Source organism: Megalobrama amblycephala, linkage group LG4 (assembly GCF_018812025.1).
Source record: "Megalobrama amblycephala isolate DHTTF-2021 linkage group LG4, ASM1881202v1, whole genome shotgun sequence".
Taxonomy (NCBI): Eukaryota; Metazoa; Chordata; class Actinopteri; order Cypriniformes; family Xenocyprididae; genus Megalobrama; species Megalobrama amblycephala.
In genome coordinates this window covers 6074723-6099984 of record NC_063047.1, presented here as the reverse complement: position 1 = coordinate 6099984, position 25262 = coordinate 6074723, and the positions used below count along the sequence as shown (strand labels likewise).

At 36.8% G+C, this 25262-nt stretch overlaps 1 protein-coding gene across 2 annotated transcripts; it reads left to right on the top strand.

The window, feature by feature from the left end:
* Nucleotides 1-799: 799 nt before the first annotated feature.
* steep1 (STING1 ER exit protein 1) lies at nucleotides 800-24837 on the top strand. Of its 2 annotated transcripts, none has more exons than XM_048187023.1 (7): nucleotides 800-1059; nucleotides 13781-13898; nucleotides 13983-14024; nucleotides 18517-18661; nucleotides 18751-18840; nucleotides 18943-19035; nucleotides 24553-24837. In XM_048187023.1, exons 1-7 carry the CDS (start codon nucleotides 936-938, stop codon nucleotides 24613-24615), a joined length of 675 nt encoding a protein of 224 aa, XP_048042980.1. In that variant the 5' UTR covers nucleotides 800-935; the 3' UTR covers nucleotides 24616-24837. The 2 variants fall into 2 exon arrangements, with proteins under 2 accessions (XP_048042980.1, XP_048042981.1); XM_048187024.1 differs by lacking the exon at nucleotides 800-1059 and adding an exon at nucleotides 11113-11137.
* The last annotated feature ends 425 nt before the right edge of the window (nucleotides 24838-25262 follow it).

The window sequence follows — 25262 nt, the reverse complement described above, 5'->3', positions numbered from 1 at the left end:
AATAAAAAATATGTATAAAAATTGTGGTGTTATCTAAAAACTAATATAAGATGAAGATCTGTCTAGATTTGCTCAGACCTCAGTGGAGATCCTTCAGGAATCACTGATTGGAATCACACATTTGTACTACCAAAGTCAAATAAATTAGAATTACAAAAAGAAATTAATTAATAAAGTATTACAAAAATATTTTTTTAAAATAATAGTCAAATAAAATAAATTAGGTGTGCAAAGTGAACTTAGGAAGTAGTACACAAAACAAATAAGTAATATTATTACATAATTAAGAAAGATAAACTAAAGATGAAGAATAACTAGATGAGTAATCATAAGAGTAAGTTTAGTGATTCTCTCAGGTTGAAGGTTAAACATTGTTACCAAATGTAGGCTATTAGGCTTCCAAAGTCACTATTTACTAGAATAAAACTTCCAAGCAGCTACTACATAGTTTTTTATTCAGAAAATACAGAGAAATTTCCCTATATAGACTATGTATTTTATGCTATAATGGAATGCTCTGACTACTGCTATCAGGAATGCCCCAAAATGTTTCACGAAAGTATTACAAACGTATATTTAGGCTACGCTTTTATTTACTTTGTTAAATACATCATTAGTGTGAGAAAAGGGTGCTTAATTAATAAAATGTATTACTGACATTTTTATATTGACCTAACTGTCGCAAATGAGAAATCGTTTATCGTTATATCTCAATTTCATCTCATGTCATGATGACTCACACGATTCTAGCAGCCTTTTTTCTTTTTCTTTAAATAACCACAGCGCCTTCTAGAGGAAGCCAGTCAAAAGATACGGGGGCTGCCCTAACGTCACATGACAGAAAGCGTCATCACCGGGCGACAACAGGACAGTAAACAAGCCTGAAACCAGATATCACGTTCTGTTTTTAAATAGAAAGTAAACGGAGATTAAATATGCCCAAAGTGGTGTCTCGGAGTGTTGTGTGCTCGGACACCCGTGACAGAGAAGAGTATGATGATGGGGAGAAGCCTCTGCACGTGTATTACTGCCTGTGTGGCCAGATGGTTCTGGTTCTGGGTGAGTAGTGAAAAGCTCACTGATATAATGAGAACGTTTAAGATTGACTGTGTGTGCTCGGGGTGCGGATATGGTGGCGTTTCGTTTGAAAACTAAACGTTTTTATTTTTTTTTATTTTTTTTTATGAATATGTTAGTAAATGAATCGTTTTCGTTCAATGCACCGACTCATTCTTCGTTCGCTGAAATATTTTCCTTTTAAGCAGGTGGTTGTTTTCCTACCTTGAAAGAGTCACTTCGATTTGGAAGAAAAGATAGAAATTTTGAATGTATAATAATCAGTGTTGGGGAAAGTTACTTTTAAAAGTAATGCATTACAATCAGGGGCGTAGTCATCATTTCAGAAGTGAGGGGGCAGAAATGTCTGGTGCAATACCAGTGTTTATCTGACTATTGTATAACTGATAGATTTTTTTTTTTTTTTATCTCATCTCTTGCTTTTAATTGGAAATGAATGTGGTTTTAATAAGAAATTAACTGCTGTACAATAACCAATTTCTAATTTATTCCCCTATTTTGATTGTAAATGATGATGCTTATGCTAATTTTATGATTTGTTTATTTACTCTAAACGCTTGTGTATTAAGTCCTCATGGATTTTATACAATGTAAAAATAAATTATCACAAAATAAGCCAGAAAAAAAAACATTACCTATCAAAAGTTCAGAAACATTACAATTGTTTAATGTTTTAGAAAGTTGTCTCCTGCTCACCAAGGCTGGATTTATTTATTAAAGAAAATCCAGTAAAAACAGCAATATTGTAAATTACTATTACAATTTAAAATGGATGTTTTCTATGTGAATATATTGTAAAATGTACAATATATGTGGTCAAAGCTGAATTTTCAGCATCATTACTCCAGCCTTCAGTGTCACATGATCCTTCTAATATGATCATTTGCTTCTCAAGAAACATTTCTGATTTTATTAGAAACAGTTGTGCTGCTTAATATTTTTGTGGAAACCATGATACAATTCAAACTTTTGTGGTTAGATTAAAAAAAAGAGAAATACTTTTTACTAATCAAGAATGCATTTGATTGATCAAAAGTGAAGACATTTATGTTACAAATATTTATATTTAATAAATGTTAATAAATTAATGTAATAAATGCAAATAAATGCTGTTCATTATTATTATTATTATTTCTTTTATTTGGACAGGGACAATGCACAATAAAACATTAACCCTGTATATAACAGGGAGAGATGCATTGCACCAGGTTTTAGCAACTTGCTATTTTCCACCCCATTGAACTTTATATTAATTTCTATTCATCAAAGATTCCAGAAAAATGTATGATGGTTTCCACAACAATTTTAAGCAACTGTTTTTAACACTGATAATTATAAGAAATGTTTCTTGATCAGCAAATCAGCATACTAGAATGATTTCTGAAGGATGATGTGACACTGAAGACTGGATTACGATGCTGAAAATTCAGCTTTGCATCACATGAATAAATTACATTTTAAAATATATTCACATATCAAAACAGCTATTTTAATTTGGAATAATATTTCAAAATTAATATTACTGTTTTTACTGTATTTTTGATTTTAAAAATGCAGCCTTGGCGAGCATAAGAGACTTCTTTCAAAAACATTAAAAAGGTTGTCAGTTAGATACACAATTCATATACTTTGTCAATAAATACCCTGAGATGGCTTGAAAAACACACATAATACATATATTGTCGCAATTGTGTGTGTTATTGTCTCACACTTAGCTGAATTATTTCTACTAAACCGTTTCGGACTTTCTGGGAGAGAGCGCCCTCTGGCTTCCAGTAGGGCTGGGTGATGTATCGCGTTCATATCGCAGATGAATCGCCTTCGATAATGAATGCGATATTGCGTAGCTTGTCAGTGATCTACGGTTCTGTCTATTAAATGCCGCTCCATTTGAAAGCAGGTGATGGCGATTTAGCGGTAATCAGGGAACCGGCTTTACTGACGAAATGCGCGTGACAAGCGCATGCGATATATCGCCCAGCCCTAGCTTCCAGTATGAATGAAACATTACACGAGAGTGAGCGCTCCATAATGTTTTGATCGTCTCATTTTAGTTAAGAATAAAAGACCTGCGTCCCCCGCAGGTCACGCATAGACTATCTTGTCTCTTTGATCTTTAAATCAAGATTTATTCACACTGGCATCTATGTGAACACACTAGCCCAAAAAAAGTGCGGGGGACGAATTTACGTTTTATTAAAAGTGCGGGGGACAAGTCCCCCCGTCCCCCGCGTATTCTACGCCCATGATTACTATACTGTGTTACTTACTTTTTATAGAAAGTAATGTTAACTTATTTTTGTGTTACTTTTTCTGATCTGGACTAGTCTGTTTGTTTGTTTGTTTTTATGACAACAAAAAGTTCTATTTTTAGCAAATGTTAAGGCCCTTTCACACCAAAAGTGAAATGAATAAGCCTCAGGCTGAAGGAAGTGCAAATTCATGCCTGTACAGTAGAGGGCGCAGCTCAAACAAACAAGCCTTTCAGCTGTGATGCTATTCTGGAATACAGAAGAATAAGATGCAGGAGAAGTAATGATTAAATGTAAATCCTCACATTTACTGTAGAACTAGTCTAGATAACCATCATGTTCACACAACACACACATGACCTCTGCACCTGATACTGATTTCTCTCAACATGGGGACAGGAGAGGTGTCAGTCAATAAATGGGAAAACAAAGTAACTCAGATGTTATATTTCTAAATGTTAAAGTAATGTTTCTTTACTAGATACTTGAAAAAGTAATCTGATTATGTAACTCGTGTTACTTGTAATGTTACCTTCAACACTGGTAATAATGACTAATGAATATACAGAATTATCATATGACAATTGAAAGAAAATTGATGATTATTGTTATTTATTTATTTTGCCTAAATTTGTGGGGAATTGCTTATGATGCTTAAACAATCCATCTTGGTGTTTTCACACTGAATAGTTCTAGGAACTCAGTTTTAGGAACTAGCCATTAGGATAGTTCTTTGAGAACTAATTTGTTTGCCAGTGTTTGACATGCGCTTGACGTATCAACGTACACTTACGTCACTGATAGTTCCTATAGTGCTGGTTTAGACCCTACTCTGAAGTAGGAGCTAGTTTACTTCCCCAAAAAGGAGTTCCTAGAACTAAAATCTTTACCAGTGGTGCACCCATGGCAAAATCCGCGTAGCCAATAGTTCTAGGAGCTATGAAAAGGTTCCTCCAGTGCGAAAGCCCCTTCTGTAGAATCGTAGCATATTCGAACATAAAGATTTTAATAAATAATCATACGATTTATTTAGAATCTGAACGAATCTGTTTTAAAGGTGCCCTAGAACTTTTTTTTAAAAGATGTAATATAAGTCTAAGGTGTCCCCTGAATGTGTCTGTGAAGTTTCAGCTCAAAGCTCGCGCTTGCCTTAAACAACATAAAAAAAAGTTCAAACGGCTAATATAACCCTCAAAATGGATCTTTACAAAGTGTTCGTCATGCAGCATGTCTAATCGCATAAGTACAGTGTTTATTTGGATGTTTACATTTGGTTATGAACGAGTTTGATAGTGCTCCGTGGCTAACGGCTAATGCTACACTGTTGGAGAGGTTTATAAAGAATGAAGTTGGTTATGAATTATACAGACTGCAAGTGTTTAAAAATGAAAATGTGACGGCTCTTGTCTCCGTGAATTCAGTAAGAAACGATGGTAACTTTAACAACATTTAAAGGTGCCATAGATTCAAAAATTTTATTTACCTTGGCATAGTTAAATAACAAGAGTTCAGTACATGGAAATGACATACAGTGAGTCTCAAACACCATTGTTTCCTCCTTCTTATATAAATCTCATTTGTTTAAATGACCTCCGAAGAACAGGCGAATCTCAACATAACACTGACTGTTACGTAACAGTCGGGATCATTAATATGTACGCCCCCAATATTTGCATATGCCAGCCCATGTTCAAGGGATTACACAAGCCAGTATTAACGTCTGGAGCTGCACACAGCCGAATCATCAGACTAGGTAAGCAAGAACAACAGCGAAAAATGGCAGATGGAGCAATAATAACTGACATAATCCATGATAGCATGATATTTTTACTGATATTTGTAAATTGTCTTTCTAAATGTTTCGTTAGCATGTTGCTAATGTACTGTTAAATGAGGTTAAAGTTACCATCGTTTCTTACCGTATTCACGGAGACAAGAGCCATCGCTATTTTCATTTTTTAAACATTTGCAGTCTGTATAATTCATAAACACAACTTCATTCTTTATAAATCTCTCCAACAGTGTAGCATTAGCCGTTAGCCACGAAGCACAGCCTCAAACTCATAGAGAATCAAATATAAACATCAAAATAAATACTTTACTCACATAATTCGAAGCATGCATACAGCATGCATGACGAACATCTTGTAAAGATCCATTTGAGGGTTATATTAGCTGTGTGAACTTTGTAAATGTGCTGTAATATAGTCGAGAGCTCGTGTGGCAGGGAGCACGCGATTTAAGGGGGCGGCGCCGAGTGTAAATCAGTGCATTGTTAATGATGCCCCAAAATAGGCAGTTAAAAAAATGTATTTAAAAAAATCTATGGGGTATTTTGAGCTGAAACTTCACAGACACATTCAGGAGACACCTTAGACTTATATTACATCTTGTGAAAAAGTATTCTTGGGCACCTTTAACAGTACATTAGCAACATGCTAACGAAACATTTAGAAAGACAATTTACAAATATCACTAAAAATATCATGATGTTTTTGCTTGCTTACCTAGTCTGATGATTCAGCTGTGCACATCCAGACGTGTAATCCCTTTCATAATGTTGGGAACATGGGCTGGCATATGCAAATATTGGGGGCGTACATATTAATGATCCCGAATGTTACGTAACAGTTGGTGTTATGTTGAGATTCGCCTGTTCTTCGGAGGTCTTTTAAACAAATGAGATTTATATAAGAAGGAGGAAACAATGGAGTTTGAGACTCACTGTATGTCTTTTCCATGTACTGAACTCTTGTTATTTAACTATGCCGAGGTAAATTCAATTTTTGAATCTAGGGCACCTTTTACAAATCATTCTGTAAATGATTCAAGGACATAAAGGCAGTCACGTCACCTACTGGCGTAACAATGTAATATGCTGAAAAGTTCACTGAAAGAATCAGTGACCTAATCTTTCTGGAACTTGTTCAAATGATTTGAATCAATGGGATGAATCACCTTACCAATATTCAGATTTGTCCTCTAACATCAGTGTGTTCTCCTCTCGTTTTCACCGGAACTCAGCTGAATGTGTGAACAGGGAAATGCTTTTAGAGCAGGCAGACTGATATTTCACACAGCAGGGCTTTGTTCCGCTCAGCCTCACTTATGTTGTGAATATTGTAGGATAGGTGTCATTTTATACGTCTGGCACTTCAGAATGTGTTATCCTTTACTTTGGACTGTGGACGTGATATGAGATGCTTAGTTTTTTTTGGCCATCCCAGTACAGGAATGTCTGTGTTAATCTATAGAGTCCTGTTCCTGGAATTCTCCTGGATCTGTCCAAAGTCTTGCATTTAGCACATAGACACTTGTTTTTATGTAAGTATTAGTGTATTGAGTAGCCTAGTGGTTAAAGGATTAGTTCACTTTTAAATAAACTTTTGCTGATAATTTACTCATCCCCATGTCATCCAAGATGTCCATGTCTTTCTTTCTTCAGTCAAAAAGAAATTAAGGTTTTTGATGTAAACATTCTAGGATTTTTCTCCATATCATTCATTTCAATGGGCACCAAACGGTTGAAGGTCCAAATGGCAGTTTCAGTGCAGCTTCAAAGGGCTTTAAACGACACCAGACGATGAATAAGGGTCTAGCGAAACGATCGGTCATTTTTAAAAAAAATTAAAAAGGTTAAATGCTGGCTTTTCTCTTTTCTCCGATGCACGTTCGTGACATCACGTAATACGCAATTACGTTGAAAAGGTCACGGTTGACGTAGGCGTAGCAACCACAGTTTCATTCGCTCAGGATTGTGTATAGGAAATCTCTGAAAAGTCACAAATTTCTGTCCTGACAAAAATTTTCTTTTAGGCTTTCTAATATTAAAATACCCAGGAAACGCACACCTTTCAAGCGTGAGTTTAAAATATTCGAACTGACCGCCAAAGTGAGTTTTTTTTTTTTTTTAAGGCGACCCTTATTTTAGAACGTTTGCCCTTATTGATTCCATGGCGACGCGTGCGTCACGAGCGCTGAACGTAGCCACAATAACACTGTATGAGAGAGATCACTATTATGTTTTTCCTTTTTTATTTAAAATATTCGCAAACTTGCTTACATGTCTTCAACTATATGATATTCCGATTCTCAAATATATGTGAATGAGTGTGTTTTGTCGTTTAAAAACCTTTATAAATGATCTTTATCTTGATCTATAATACGAGATGGGCGCCGCCATCTTAGTTTGCACTGCAGTTCTGTCAGTCTGACTTACAGCAGGTGAATATATCAGTTTCTCCTGAAATATATGCAAGTAAGTGGCTGGTGAACTGGAAGAATAAGAGAGTAAACTTTATAGTTACTTAGACCCATTATGTGTGTCTGATATGAATAAATGTCGGCAAATTATATTTGAATTCACTGTTTATTGATGCTTCCACTGACGTCTGACATCAGTGTGTATTTTATAAACTCCAAATGTATTGTTTAATGGTGCTTATGCGTATTTAAATGTCTGAAACCTTAAAAGAAACACAGGGACGTGCACAGGGGGGTTGCTCAGGTTGCCCGGGCAACTGCCCATATGCCCTTCTCGACTCACTTTGCCCTTCCGAGCAGGGACGTGCACAGGGGGGTTGCTCAGGTTGCCCGGGCAACTGCCCATATGCCCTTCTCGACTCACTTTGCCCTTCCGAGGTGGAAAAAAATTTATAAAAAAATCGTACAATGGATGCAGAATTTCACGTAGGCCTAGATTAAAAAAAAAAAAAAAAAAAAAAAAAAGCCTCATTCACTTCCATATTCGGGCACCCGTCCGAAAGTGAAAGTCAGTAGGGGAAGGGCAAACTCTGTTTACGTGGCTGCAGCGCTGCACGCGACCGGCACCTGAGCTGAGCCTGCATGAGCGGCACTAGAAGGAGATTGTCTATGGCGTTATTTTACTGTCAATTGTCGAGAGCACACTATTGTGACGCGAGAGCATATCAATGTAATGCGCGAGCGCAAATCTGTCCGCTCGCGCGCGGATTTCCTCTGCTCTCGCGCAAATCTGTCCGCTCGCGCGCGGATTTCCTTTGCTCTCGCGCAAATCTGGACGCGCGCGCTCAAATATACAGTGCTCTCTTATGAACTGCCTCTCCTCTCGCTCAGATATTGCGTGTGCACGCTCAAACTGTTTCCTGTGTGCTCAAACGTGTCCTGCGCGCTCAAACTGCACATGTGCGCTCACGAATCTCTCCGTGCTCTTGCAGAAATTAATTTGCTTTTGGATTAAATGCTGTCAAAAGTTATAAACCAATCAGAAGAGACGACTGAGCCATGAAAATGCTACGTGGAATCTTATTGGCTGAGAGTGAACTGCGCCTGGAATTCTTTCGACAAAAATATATATTTTATTTCTTTACAATTTAATAATATTTATCAAATGTAACCTAGTCTAACTGCATCACATTACAGGTCAAACCCCTATTTATCTAAACAAACAAACAAAAAATGTTTCTTAAAGTTATTGTGGTCATACGTTTTGTGTTGAAATTTAAAAAAAAAAAAATAGGTAACATTTTACAATAAGGTTTTTATTTGTTAACATTAGTTAATGTATTATCTAACATGAACTAACAATGTGCAATACATTACTGTAATTATTAATCTTTGTTAACGTTAAAAATACAGCTGTTTGTTGGTTGTTTACTTCACAGTGCATTTAATAATGTTAACAAATACAACATTTGATTTTAATAACGTATTAGTAAATGTTGAAATTAACATTAACAAATATTAATAAATGCTGAAGAAGAGCAATTCATTATTAGTTAATGTTAACTAATGCAGTTAAATAATGTTAACGCAACCTTATTGTAAAGTATTACCAACAAACATCTTCTGATTTAAGACCGAACAAGATCAGGGTCAAATCGTCATTCCCTTAATACTTAATGTGGAGATCACATACCACCATAGTCAATTGGTATAAAACATGACATACAAAAATACCTAAGCTCTTGTGTATGCACGATTAAGCAAAAGAACGCGATCTTATTCCTAAATGACAACGATTCGGTTATGTCTATTAAACCTTTTGAAATTACAATCATACCAGAATATTTAAACCTGCTTTTGCATTGCTGCTGAAAGCAGTGGTCATGTAAGCTATATGTTTTAAACAGCTTCACAAAGTGTTTTCAACAACATACTATTGCTACATCTGTGTTGCAAACATTAAATAATAATGCAAGTATTCCAATAACAATTTATAGTCTGAATATACACTGATTTCAGCAATTAAAATAAGTAGCTAAATGAATGTTGAAACTAATGTTGTTACACTGTTCTGCCAGTAGGTGGTGACCAGTGACTGTTAAAATGTATTTGATGTATCAGAATGTATTTGATGTATCAGAATCATTAATTCCAGACCTCAAAAGAAATTGACTATAGTGGTATATGTGATCTCCACATTAAGTATTAAGGGAATGACGATTTGACCCTGATCTTGTTCGGTCTTAAATCAGAAGATATTTGTTGGTAATACTTTACAATAAGGTTGCGTTAACATTATTTAACTGCATTAGTTAACATTAACTAATAATGAATTGCTCTTCTTCAGCATTTATTAATATTTGTTAATGTTAATTTCAACATTTACTAATACGTTATTAAAATCAAATGTTGTATTTGTTAACATTATTAAATGCACTGTGAAGTAAACAACCAACAAACAGCTGTATTTTTAACGTTAACAAAGATTAATAATTACAGTAATGTATTGCACATTGTTAGTTCATGTTAGATAATACATTAACTAATGTTAACAAATAAAAACCTTATTGTAAAATGTTACCTTTTTTTTTTTTTTTTAAATTTCAACACAAAACGTATGACCACAATAACTTTAAGAAACATTTTTTGTTTGTTTGTTTAGATAAATAGGGGTTTGACCTGTAATGTGATGCAGTTAGACTAGGTTACATTTTATAAATATTATTAAATTATGAATAAATAAAATGCATATCTTTGTCGAAAGAATTCCAGGCGCAGTTCACTCTCAGCCAATAAGATTCCATGTAGCATTTTCATGGATCAGTCGTCTCTTCTGATTGGTTTATAACTTTTGACAGCGTTTAATCCAAAAGCCAAATTAATTTCTGCAAGAGCACGGAGAGATTCGTGAGCGCACATGTGCAGTTTGAGCGCGCAGGACACGTTTGAGCACGCAGGAAACAGTTTGAGCGTGCACACGCAATATCTGAGCGAGAGGAGAGGCAGTTCATAAGAGAGCACTGTATATTTGAGCGCGCGCGTCCAGATTTGCGCGAGAGCAAAGGAAATCCGCGCGCGAGCGGACAGATTTGCGCGAGAGCAGAGGAAATCCGCGCGCGAGCGGACAGATTTGTGCTCGCACATTACATTGATATGCTCTCGCGTCACAATAATGTGCTCTCGACAATTGACAGTAAAATAACGCCATAATTGTCGCGGTTGTCGGGTGAGACGACTTAACGTTGTCGGAAAGGTGAGTAAGGTTATAATCGTTAACGAAAACGAACGAAAAAATGAAAACTAGGTGGGAAAAAACATCGTCGTTAACTGAAATAAAAATAAAAACGAGGCATTACAAAAAAACGATAACTAACCAAAACTGTAATGTGTGTTTGGCAAAACTAAAATAAAATAAAATTATAGATTAAATGTCCTTAGTTTTCGTCTTTGTCAGTGTCTTTCATAGAGCAAACGTTCAGCTGCATTTCATTTCCCTGCGTCTCTCACTCACGCGTCTCTCTCACATACTCGCGCGCGCACAGCCCCTCCCCTCCGTGCACACAGCGCCTCCACGAGAACGAGTGTTGGAAGCAAGTTCGCGAAAGGTTGGTATCTCGTGAAAACCTTTACACAATCACACATTAAAAAGTGGTATAAAAATATTTTTAATTCTGAATATAATTTTGTCAGTGTGTTAATGTCGACCCGAGAAGCGATTGCTACTTTAGAAAGTTAACTAGACGCAAGTTTGAGGTAAAATGCACTTGGGTTGGCGATGTCAAAACATTATTTAAGCTGTGATTCAAGTAAGAAATAATTGACGACGGGCCGTTGAATTATTAGAAAAATAATGCACACCTGAGGCGGTGATTCGGTCACGACTCGAAGCGGAGTCAATAATTCCGGTTATACCACGGTTATTCTCAGTTCTCAGTCCTTCATATAGCCCGTGACCCGTTTTTTTTTTTGAGGGGCAGTTGCTCTGACCTTTTTTAGGTCAGAGCAACTGCCCCTCAAAATTCCTGTGCACGTCCCTTAAGAAACATTATGTGGCTGAAAACACTGCATAGCTGTGATGACAAGAGAGCGCGCGTCCGTCTCGCAGCCAGAGCGCGAAAGCACAGTTTGAGTCTAGCAGTTATGTGACGTCGCTGAACATTCTAAATCCCATATGTGGAACATAGCTGTCAACATTGAACACTGAAAATAAGGGAGATTTCCCGGAATCCATCCCCAAAATAAGGGATTTTTTTACACGATTATTACGTTGGCACGGGGGACAGGGGGTCAGGACCCCCGCACTTTTGAAAAGACAGAAATCGACCCCCGCACTTTTGATAAGGGCTGCTTCAATCAGTCACACTATATCATCTTTTAGCTTAGGATATTTTCTTTCAAATGAGACTCTTTTCATTTTCACGTTTCTGTGAGCTTTCGTTCGTAAACAATCAACGGAAATGCGCTCTCGAACGGAGAAACACGCGATCTGTTTTAGGACAGGTCGATGGTATATAAATCATGCCCGAACGTTAGCGTTTGTCAATCAAGCCAAACCGCCCATTCAGAAACCGAGAAATTTGAAGGCTGATCTCTCAGGTTGAAGCGCAAGCTGGCCTGACTGAAGTTTTCGTGAGAATTTATAGTTTATGGACTGTTTTGATTTCGGTAAATACATCTAGAAAGGTAAAACCATTGATGGCATCTATAAAAGAGATATCTGAAAGCGAAACGAAAGTGATATTGCCTCGTCTAGTGAGGACATTTGAATATGTGTATACGATCCTCCTTCCGCACATTTGTAATGTAAACACTGACTCGATACTTCCGCCTACGTCAACCGTGACCTTTTCAACGTAATTGCGTATTACGTGACGTCACGAATGCGCATCGGAGAAAAGAGCAAGGCCAGCATTGTGCTTATAAAACTTGACCAATGACCAATGAAAAAATGACCAATCGTTTCGCTAGATACGACCCTTATTCATCGTCTGGTATCGTCTGGTGTCGTTTAAAGCCCTTTGAAGCTGCACTGAAACTGCCATTTGGACCTTCAACCGTTTGGTGCCCATTGAAATGAATGATATGGAGAAAAGTCCTAGAATGTTTACATCAAAAACCTTAATTTCTTTTCGACTGAAGAAAGAAAGACATGGACATCTTGGATGACATAGGGGTGAGTAAATTATCAGCAAAAGTTTATTTAAAAGTGGAGTAATCCTTTAAATATCTTGGCTGGTAACTGAAATTATTGTTGCTTGAAACCCCAGCAAGGGGTAATTAGGACTTCAGTACTCAATTCAATACTTTAATAATTGTGGCCTTCACTTCACTAGTCTTTATTCACAGGTTTCTCTTCCCTGTTCCTAATTAATTGCTTTGTATAAAGTAAATTGACCTCAGTAATATAATAATTTTCATCTGGTCTAAATAATGGTAACGTGCTGCAGAATGTGATTAATTTATTTAATATATTTATTCAAAATTATATTATATATTACATATGAATGCATTATTATATATTATATTAATAATTTCACTTCATGATATCCTGATGTAAAAATCCCTCTGAGATGTAGTTATGTCATGAATTGATGTTTTGTATGCCCTTCAAGTGATTACTGCCTTCTCCAGCACAGTTGTAGGCTTATTCACCTTAGCAAGAGTTTGATAATAACACATTTACTTGAAATATATTCAGAAGCTGAGGATAATTCACATGCCATTGTTCTGCTTTTCATTTGTAAGGTGTTTTTCAGGTGATTTAATTTTGGAAATGAAATGAGTGTGATTAAACTAGCTCTCTGTTGTATTTATGTTCATTATAATGCTTTAAAATCAAACTTTGTGAAGGTAAATCATTATAAAATCTCCAAACTTGTATGACCTCCTTTCTTTTGTGAAACATAAAAGAAGATATTTTGAGAAATGTGTCAGTGTTTTTGTCCATGCAATGGATGTCATCAAAACTGTTTGCATTACAGGTTTGGAACAACATGAGGGTGAATAAATGAGTAAATGATGACAGAATTACCTTTATATTTTGGTGTACAATCAAGACAGGCTAATATTGGATCTTAATGTTCTAGATGATATCTATGGGAAAAGGTCAGTGAGACCATACTGGTCGATAGGGCATCACTTTTCTGCTTTACAAAAGTCTATAGGTTTTGTCTGTTGGTCCTGCAGTGTGTGTGCTTTGTGTAAAGAAGTAAGGAGAAAGATAATTAAGCTCCTGTGATCCTTTTTAGACTGTCAAATAGAGAAATTACCCATGAGACCACGGGACAAAGCCAGAGTGATTGATGGAGCAAAACACGCCCACAAGTTCTGCAACGTGGAGGAAGATGAGGCTGTGTACTTGAAAAGGTGTGTTTGTGTCTATAAGTTATGAGGTATTGATTAAGGTAGGGATTAATTAAGATTCACTAACCGCTGAATGTTCCTGTGCAGGTCAGACGGCATCGAAAGACAGTTTCGCAAAAAATGTGGAAAGTAAGTGAGCTCGCATACCCATTTCACAATACCTCACAGCACATACAACATGCATACGATACAAAATGCACAATATTGGACAGTGTACACAGTGTGAAGTGTGTCACATACAAGACAATTATGCATCACTTGATTACAGAAACAATATACTCAGTTATAACCTAAAATTATTACATGCCACAGATCTCTGGAATACTTGATTTTTATTGGATAGTTGCACCATATTGCGGTCCAATGGTTTTTTTAATTATTATTGGATAATGACCACTAACTGTATTTTGAAAACAATTAATACTTTTATTCATCAAAGATGCATTAAATTGAACAAAACTGATGATAGCAAAGACATTTATAATGTTACAAATGATAATAAATACTGCTGAACTTTCTATTCATTAAAGAATCCTGAAAAAAATAAAATAAAGTGGCACAACAGTTTTCAATATGGATAATAATAAGAAATGTTTCTTGAGCATTAACATCCATCAAATATTCTATATCAAAAATATTATATTAATATACAAGTTATTTTGAATTTTAATAATATTTTACAATTTTTACTGTATTTATGATTAAATAAATGCATGAGAAACTTTCAAAAACATTTAAAGAAACATTAAAATCTTACAGACCACAAACTTTTGAACGGTGGTGTAATAAAATTTAATTCACATTGTTATATGGATAATGTACAGTCAGATGGTCATTATCGCAAAATAACCCCCTTCAGGATGATACAAGATCCTGCTCACTGTGTCAGAGCTTCACAATCCTGTCCATATCATTTAGCCTCGAAATGTATGACTCAGACATGAAAACCATGTTTTTTTTTCTTATAATAATATCTCTTGTGCATAAATAAGCTTGTACAACAGTCAGTCCTGAGCTTCCTGTCACCATGATGATTGTCATGCTGTGGCCCAAGAGAATGACCTCAAGGCTTGGAGAATAATTGCACCAATGGGGGTTTGCTTGTAAAATATGCTAATTATGTGTTATCTCAGCATTTTTTGCAAGTTTTATTCCTCTCTGAGTCAGCTGATCCAACTATCCCTTAAACATCAACACTAAAGTAGTGTTCCAGACAAGGTTGGACATGGAAATATCCCAAATTTTATGTTCCACTTCAGACCTCAGTGAGTTCCAGACAATCAGAAGTCATGTTCACATGTTGATGTCAATTATGACAAAAATAGAATAAAAACAACATAAAATTGCTTTGAAAACAGCTGACGAAAAGTAAAAATTATATTATTACACAATTAATGTCTAATGTTAAAGTTTGTTTTTACATCTATGCTCATTGAAAGCAGGACTTGCTAACAAGTGGTACTCACTGCAGAGTCAAATGACGTCCAGCTCCTCCTCTTTGTCTAATGGGGTGGAGGGATAAGGTAGTGTTAGATATTCTAGGTCCTCCCATTAGGCTCATATTACATTCTCTCCTCCTCACTGGACATCTAGTGAGGAGGAGCTACATGTAAGCTCCACCCATTTGCTCTGCAGTGAGCAGCATCTCGACATCTTGGAAGTGGTGTCAAATGGTTGGTCGGTGTATCCCGAGTTCACACGCTTAATGTCCGACTTTGAGTGGCATTCTAGACATTATTTCCAAGAACGAGCTGGGAAAAATCTAAATTCCGAGCTGTCTGGAATGCAACACAAGTTTCATAGTGGACTCGTAAGCAGCGTGTATATTTTCCGTGGCCATGTTAACAGATGATTAGAGGATTCACACTGCACACCGTGGCAACGCATGGCAGGAGCAAAGCAGAAGCAGCAGTACCGCGATCGTTTCACCACCGAGTCTTTTTAGCAGGGGTGCATTAAAGTAACCAAACCCCCCCCCACCCCCCACCCCCCCCCCCCCCCCCACCCCCACCCCCCCACCCCAGATAAAACATTTTTAGCATCCTGCCAATTATTTATGTACAAATTTACATTGTCAATAAAATTTACAGCACAGTATGTGTGCCAGAGATGTTCACGAGTCTTTTATCTGGAGTCCGAGTCAAGTCTGAAGTCTTTAAGCTGGAGTCCGAGTCAAGTCTGGAGTCTTTTGTCACGAGTCCGAGTCGAGTCTCGAGTCATTAAAAAAATAAAAAAAATAATTTCTCATAATCAAATCCTAGATTATCCTAGTTGTATTATATAGAAAAATTATATCTTTCTATAATCTGTTTTATTTGAAATGAAGGTCCTATGATGTAAGGGATAACGTACATCCAGTTTTTTGCTTTATAATGCATTACAATGTACAAAACAGTCGTCCTGGCAACACGAGTAGTCATTTTCAATACAGTCGCTAAACGGACACAAGATGGCGCCAGTGAGTCACGGTTTGTTATACAGCTGTTTGTTTGTGCCCCAGGGATGACGCGTTTTTGTAGGCCAACCCGGAAGTTAGCGGCGCACGGGTTCCCTCGGTTGAAAGCCTATGCATTTTTCCCATAGGCTTTTGGAAAATCGCAGAAAATAAGCTCTGTGTTTAAAAAAGGGTTATGACACTTACACGTTTTGTCTATCAAGATAATCTTTACAAGTTAAAACAACATTTATAGATTTTGAAACCTAAATAAAGTCGTCAGATATAAAAGGCTAACAGTAGGCTATAAACGGACTACAGCACACCATGGTCGCGGATCAACGTCGTCACCACCAAGCTTCCTCAAACTGTATTTAGAAAACAACTTTATTTATAAACATGCTCGCTGATTATGATCTGTGCTGTTATGAATACTTATCCACTTTTTCATGAGAAATGCTGTCCAAATGTCCCGTTTTTAATGATGACGTCTAAAGTCCCCGCCAAAGGAAGTAGTCCCTTTTAGCAATTTGTTAGCAACCGCCGATTTTAAGACACAGTAAAAGTTTTTAAAAAATCACAAGTGGGTTATAACTGGTGTGTTTTATGTCATAGATCAAAACGTGAAAGTATTTAGAGGCTTTGTTAACCACAGACCTTATTTCAGGCGATTTAGCAAAAACCCATTCAAAAAACCCATAGACTTTAGAGCGATGGAACCGGAAGTCCTAAAATGCTAACTCGCTTCCGGGATTTGCCTACAAAAATGCATCATCCCTGAGGCACTCTATTGACGACAGTCATTATCAGAAAATATCAAACTTCGGAATGTTTAATAATGTCAATAGAAAACTCTACACATGCTGATTGTGATACGTTAAAATATGAGCTTTAAGTAATAAATGGATTAACATCTCTTTCTATCTCTCTTTCTTATGGACACACATTAAGAAATAGAAAAGCTGCAAATAATACGAAGATTGATCAAACGTAGTGCTAGGTTTAAAGTCTAGATTTTTTTTGTTCATATTTTAACAGGCTGGCAATTCAAATGAGCCATGCAGCTACACCACAGTATAATAGCTAGTTGTGTGAATTAATGTGACTAACCTTTGTGGATGCGATGTCTCATAAAATTTGATGATGTTGTTCCGGTGTCTTTAATTGTTGTCCCACATTCTGTGCATCTAGTCGATCTGATGTGATAATAAACCCAAACGAAAGAACATATGGCACGGTGGCTCCCGTCATGTTGCATGGGACTCTTATTATGACATTTTGGAGTTTATGCGCACAGACATACGTAATCAAATTCTATGGCAAGAGTCCAATCTACCCCGACACGGAAGGAAATATATGTGACGCAGATATTATAAAACCATTTAAACACAACACAAATTCTTTATTATATCAGTAGTTAAGGGTAAAAGACTTTTTAAAAATATTCTGAGTCTTTTATGCCGAGTCCGAGTCTGAAGTCTGTTAAAATGCGACTCGAGTCCGAGTCTCTAACTCGAGTGCCCATCTCTGATGTGTGCTGCATAAAAAATATGGGTCAAATAAAGGTGAATATTTAAATTCACTCTTTGCCAGTATGTGGCACATGTGAAACAGCAGAATTATAGCAGTTACATATACAAAGCAGCGTTATGCTTATAAAAACTACATCAGTGTTTCCCAACCCCCCCTTTTTTTTGCCACGGCACAGTTTTGATAAATCATGATCAGGCCCGGCTCCAGCTTTGTGGAGTGAAATTCCTGGTGGCCCAGAGTTTCAACATTATTTAATTTTTTCCCCCATAACAAAAGAGGCAGGTCTTGAAAGGGACTCTCTATATTTACAGGTCTCAATGCTAAGGTTCATTCTGGTTCAGATTTTTACTTGCCCTGCAAAAATTTTCACATGTGACAGTTAGACTGGATGATAGAATGGATGATACTCATCTGTATTTGCAGTACACAAGCCATAGTTCAGCTACGCGCGACAAGCCGTGTTAGTGTGAAATCACAACAGGCGCATACTGTTCCCTCTCTTCATAAGCACACCTTCTGCGCTGCCTCCTGCGCTGCCTCCTGCTTGCGCATCCAGTATGAAGCATGCGTAAGAGTCAACACTCGATGTATTCTCATACATCTTAATAACCATGTTTCAACTGCTTTTGTCTGTGTGTGTGTGTGTGTGTGTAGGTGTGGTCTTCTTTTGTTTTATCAGCATCAGATGAAGAGCACTCCAGCGACATTTATTGTGGATGGAGCGCTGGTGAAATTCGGCCAGGGATTTGGCAACACAAGCGTATACAGCCAGAAACAAGAGGCACCAAAGAAAGTCAGGGTAAGACACTACATTTTTATTTTCAAAGATGTAAGAGAATTACAGAATATAAGGTCAGTTTGTGTAATAAGCATGTGTGTGTTTTGAAGGTTATGATGACAAAGCGCACCAAAGACATGGGCAAGTTTAGCTCAGTTACTGTTTCGACGATTGATGAAGAAGAGGAAGAGATTGAAGCGGTGAGTTTAAGTTCATCAGCTGCCCATCAGGCCTGACTCATCCCTTACATCAAATCTCTTTGTTGAAGAGCTGTGATTGATTGTGATCGGTTTATCCTACAGCGGGAGGTGGCGGACTCTTATGCCCAGAATGCCAAAGTGATTGAGAAACAGCTGGAGAGGAAAGGAATGAGCAAGAGGCGACTTCAGGAACTGGTAAGCGCACACACACGGAAGATGAAAGAAGAGGCGATGTGCATTCATGCTTGAGGCAAATTGAAACTTTAATAAAGTCTGCACAGCTAATGAATTTAATGTTAAAGATGACAGAGACCCCCTCACACACACACACACACACACACACACACACACACACACACACACACACACTATCTTAATCTTATTTACCTTGGCAGCATTTTAAAGTGTGTTTGTTAAGGAGCTGAAGGCTTGTATTTAATTATCTTAAAGAGTGTGGAGATAAGCATACATGAGATTCTGAGTCACACTGGAAACACACACACACCCACACACACATTAGACCAGTGGTTCTCAAACTGGGGGGCACAGAGTTATAAAGGAGGAACTCTGCAAGGCAATGGGATAGTTTAGTAGAGTCAGCAGATGTTATGCCAATGAAACCTCTGATACAAGATCCCACTTATGCAGTTGCTTGCCACATAAGTAAATAATTGAACACAAAACATTGATTTGACATTTTATTATCTCTGTACAACTAGCAGTACCCGCTTGAGCGATCTGTTATCAGTTACAGACCGCTGAATAGTGCGATTGAAGAATCAGAACTGAGTGTTGCTGGGAGCTGTGTAAAAATATAAGTGAATGATCCTTGGTTCTGCACTAAGCATGGACATGTTTGTGAAAGGACTGCCAGTGCCAAGTAACCGTAAAGCAGACAATGAATCTACTTTAAACTCGAGTGTCTACACCAGATGCGACAGGGGGACGTGGCAAAAAGATTCAAGATTACTTTATTGGTCCCTAAGGACATTTGTCTTGGACAAATGAAAGCAAATTGAACCCATTATAATCAGTGATGCTGTCTACAATGGATCTGATGCGACTTGACAAATGTCCCACAAACTGATGCCTCATTCTATTTCTGACATACTCCAAGTTCTGAGAGTATGTCAGAAATAGTTCACAAAGGACAAATGGATTTGTAACTTTCACTTTGACGTGTCCAGTGTAGACAGCCTCACCAAACTGTGTAGACACAGTGTTTTAAAGACAAGAATATATGATGAGGTATATCTCTCCCTTGGATTCACCAGTACAATGTTGAGTAATGAAGAGAGCCCACAGTGTGTTGCGTGCCTCAGAATATTGGTTTCCGAATCAGAAAAAAAACTGCACAAGCGTGGTTACTCGAGAGAGAAATCGCAGATCATTAGCAAACTTAAGATGCTGCGGAAACATTACAATTCACATCCCGATGTCACGTGCCTTTACGGGATCTTTACAGGATGTATGTGAACACATGCACAGATTCCAGAAAGAGATTGAACCAAAATCAATTTATTATATTTTCCGGAATCTGTGTGAAAGGGGCTTTAGAGACACAAAGAGAAGCTCATTGAAGTTAATTAGTTAGATAGTACTGTATTAATTACAATGTTTCAAAAAAATCCTATAGGATTTTGCAAGTGATGTCATGTCTGAGAGTGTTTTTATGTGGGTGCATGTTGGTGGAGGGGTTTAAATATTTTTCTCTTGGGGGGGCTGGCAGAAAAAGTTTGGGAACCACTACATTAGACCAATTTGAAGCCATGTAATAAGCAAATTTTACAAATATCACACACATACACACATATGTATATATATTTTTACTAGAGGGTGCAGGTCACTATAGTTCTTTTATGTAAGTGAGGATAGTAAAATAAAGTAAACTGTGACTGCTCAGCGTAAATGAGTACATCCCCTTTGAAAAGTAACATTTTAAACAATATCTCATTGGTGCCACTTTATATTTAATTTGGTTTTACTCAAATTGGGGTGATGCAAAAATGAGTAGACCCCACTGAAAATCTCTGGAGCAAAGCTAAATTTTAGACTACAAATGTCTAATTTAACAAGAATTCAACCACAGGTGAGTCTTATTATTCATTGCACAGGTGTCCAGCAGACACTTGACTATAAAAGGGTGTTAAAACCCCTTCACATTTCAGGCTGTCAGCAATGGCACCACATGGAAGAGAAATGTCACAAGACCTGAGAAAGAAAATAATTTCTTTACACCAGAAAGGTGAAGGCTACAAGAAGATCAGCAAAGCTTTGCTTATCAGTCAGAATACTGTAGCAAAAGGTGGAACTGCAACCATCTCACAGAGACCTCCAGGTCGTCCATGGAAGTTAACACATCGACAAAAGCATCTTCTGATGAGAAGGGTTGAAGAAAATCGGCATGCAAGTTCACTGCAGTTATCTAAAGAAGTAGAAAGCCAAACTGGGGTGACTATTTCCCATGACACAATACAGCATACACTGCAGAGGAATGGCATGCATGGGTGCCGTCCACGAAAGAAAGCCCAGGTACAAAAAAAGCCCGCTTAGAGTTTGCCAGGGATGGGCCCTGATGACAAAGATGAAGACTACTGGGACTCTAGACTCTGGAGTGATGAGACCAAGATAAATGTTTATGGAACTGATGGCTTCAAAACTGTATGGCGTCGCAAAGGTGAGGAATACAAAGAAAAATGCACGGTGCCTACAGTGAAACATGGTGGTGGCAGTGTCCTTATGTGGGGCTGCATGAGTGCTGCTGGTGTCGGGGAGCTGCATTTCATTGATGGCTTCATGAATTCACAGATGTACTGCTCTATACTGAAAGAGAAGATGCTACCATCACTCCGTGCCCTTGGTCGTCGTGCATTTTTCCAACATGACAATGATCCTAAACACACATCTGTGGCCACTGTTGGATTTCTGAAGAAGAACAGAGTGAAAGTGATTCAGTGGCTCCTGATCTGAACCCAATCAAACACATATGGGGAATTCTGAAGAGACAAGTTGAGCATCACTCTCCATCCTCTCTAAAAGAGGTCATTCTTGAAAAATGGAAAAAGATAGACGTTGCAAAATGTCGCCAACTTGTTCATTCCATGCCTAGAAGACTTGGTGCTGTCATTAAAAATCATGGAGGCCATACAAAGTACTAGATGTAGTAGTTTTTGTTGTGGGGTGTACTCATTTTCGCATCACCCTAATTTGAGTAAAACTGAAAAATGTGTAATCTAAGTTATATTATTAACCTTACTTTCATGTTATAAGTTAAACAGATGTTATATTAAACTTAGTCTTGTCAACATTTTAGGAATTGTTTTTGTGAATAAACTGAATTAATGAATAAAAAGTTCAAGGTGTCTTCAAAAGTTTGGGATCGGTAAGATTTTTAATATTTTTAAAAGAAGTTTTGTCTGCTCACCAAGATTGCATTTATTTAATTAAAAATACAGTAAAAACAGTAATATTGTGAAATATTATTACAATTTAAAATAACTGTTTTCTATTGGAATATAATATAAAATGTAATTTATTTCTGTGTTGGAAATGCTGAATTTTCAGTATCATTACTCCAGTCTTCAGTGTCACATGATCCTTCAGAAATCATTTTAATATGATGATTTGCTGCTCAAGAAACATTTATTATTATCAATGTTAAAAACAGTTGTATCCTTTTTTTTTTTTTCAGGATTCCTTGATGAATAGAAAGTTCAAAAGAACAGCATTTATCTGAAATACAAAGCTTTTGTAACATTATACACTACCGTTCAAAAGTTTGGGGTCAGTAAGAATTTTTATTTTTATTTTTTTGAGAAGAATTGAAAGAAATTAATATTTTTTTCAGCAAGTTTGCATTAAATCAATCAAAAGTGACAGTAAAGACATTTAAAATGTAACAACAGAATATATTTTAAATAAACGCTGTTCGTTTGAATTTTCTATTCATCAAAGAATCCTGAAAAAAAAAATATTGTACACAAATATTTTGTACATCTGTGCACAATAAATGTTTCTTGAGCAGCAAATCAGCATATTAAAATGATTTCTTAAGGATCATGTGACACTGAAGACTGTATGAGTAATGATAAGAGTAATGATACTGAAAATTCAGCTTTGCCATCACAAGAATAAGTTACATTTTCAAATATTTTCAAATAGAAAACAGTTATTTTAAATTGTAATAATATTTCACAATATTACCGATTTTATTGTATTTTTAATTAAATAAATGCAGCCTTGGTGAGCAGACGAAACTTCTTTATAAAACATTAAAAATGTTACCGATCCCAAACTTTTGAACGATAGTGTATATGAGAGAGAGAGAGATATGTATAGATATATGTAATCAAACATATTTTTTAAAAATTAAACATTTAATTACACAACTGTTTTTAACACTGATAATTATAAGAAATGTTTCTTGAGCAGCAAATCAGCATATTAGAATGATTTCTGAAGGATCATGTGACACTGAAGACTGGAGTAATGACATCACAGGAATAAATTACTTTTTAAAATATTCAAATAGAAAATTATTTTAAATTGTAATATTTTACAATATTACTGTTTTTACTGTATAATAAATGCAGCTTTGGTGAGCATAAGTGAGTTCTTTAACAAAAACAAAAACAAAAAATAATTAAAAATGTATATGGGCGTCAGCAGGGGACTTCCCTGTTCCCATTCAGTTTGAAACACTGCTGTGCAGACACAAAAAAACCCTCATAAATCAAGTCCATTTGAGCTGTAGAACTGCACTCTGAGAATTTCTAGACATGATACTAAAACTACAGCTGAGAGGAACAGAGAGAATTTTGCAGATGTAGGCAAGTGTATGACTGCGGGAGATGTTGAGTTTTGCTATTGCACACACCGAGAAAACACCTGAGCTCACACAAGCTCTGCTAATGTGATCTGTATATGAATGAGATTCTTAAAGGTGCCCTAGAATTGAAAATTTAATTTACCTCGGCATAGTAAAATAATTAGAGTTCTGTACATGGAAATGACATACAGAGGGTCTCAAACACCATTGTTTCCTCCTTATGTACATTTGATTTGTGCAAACGAACTCTGAAGAACAGGCGAATCTCAACATAACACCGACTGTAACTAATTATATGCTGTATAATTCAGAAACACAACTTCATTCTTTATAAATCTCTCCAACAGTGTGTAATTTTAACGTTAGCCCCGTTAGCCACGGAGCACTATCAAACTCATTCAGAATCAAATGTAAACATCCAAATACACAATCTGATATGCTGCATGACGAACACTTTGTAAAGATCCATTTTGAGGGTTATATTAGCTGTGTGAACTTTGTTTATGCAATGTATTATAGAGCTTGGGGGCGGGGAGCACGAGCATTTAAAGGGGATGTGCGCTGAATCGGCCCATATTTAATGATGCCCCAAAATAGGCAGTTAAAAAACTGAATTTAAAAAAATCAATGGAGTATTTTAAGCTGAAACTTCATAGACACATTCAGGGGACACCTTAGACTTATATTACATCTTGTGAAAAAGCATTCTATGGCACCTTAAAAAAAAAAAAAAAAAGATAGTTGCTTACAATACTCCGTGTATAATGCGAATGGTAATGCTACCAGGCATTTACCATCTATAAAACCACAAAGAAAAATTAATGTGTCATAAATGGGTGCATGTGTTCTCATGATTGATCTGAGTGCTGTTTCTCTCCACACAGGCAGAACTCGAGGCTAAGAAAGCCAAGATGAAGGGAACTCTCATCGACAACCAGTTCAAATGAAGATGGTGTAAAAGAGAGAGAGAGCAAATGATTGTGTTGTCTGCATGTAGCTGCTGGAAAGTGTGTATATTTTGTTCAGTTGTGTATGTATGAAGGGAATAGGGACTGAGGTATTGTTTTTTTTTTACTTTGTTTTACTATTTTTAATTACAAATTTGTTTAAATGTTTGAATTGTAAAACTGTTTTCCATGCTATTCTTTATTAAATTACAACCAACTGAATGCCATTATGTCAGCTGCTAAAATCATCTTTTTAGTAATCATACATGATTGTATGTAACTGTTGATAAATTCCCACTGCACTGTATTTTCAGAGCTACAGTGTTTGTGACATGTTTGCAGTAGCGTTTGTGCATGCTTGAGTCATGATGAGTTTTGTGGGCAAGATTGATCAAGTAAATCACTGGAAGTTCCATGTGGACAGAACCTCTTAGAGAACCTCTGAGGAGTGGTGATGTGCACCTGCGGGAAGACAGGTGAATTTGTATGGCTTGGCCAGTGTTTCAGCAGTCTTATATGGTCTGTGATTAATGATCAGAGTCTGGATCAGTGAACAGTACATGAGCTTTATTTCACACCTGCACAGACCCCAGTGTGACATTGTACTGGCACAGGTGCAGTTAATCGCCCCTCACGCTGGTCAGGCA

Bases quoted from the DNA above. Each gene is read 5' to 3' on its own strand.
- steep1 (XM_048187023.1), top strand. From the start codon at position 936: ATGCCCAAAGTGGTGTCTCGGAGTGTTGTGTGCTCGGACACCCGTGAC. The intron at 13,899-13,982 runs GTGTGTTTGTGT...GTTCCTGTGCAG, and splicing joins GAGGCTGTGTACTTGAAAAG to GTCAGACGGCATCGAAAGAC. The intron at 18,662-18,750 runs GTAAGACACTAC...TGTGTTTTGAAG, and splicing joins AGGCACCAAAGAAAGTCAGG to GTTATGATGACAAAGCGCAC.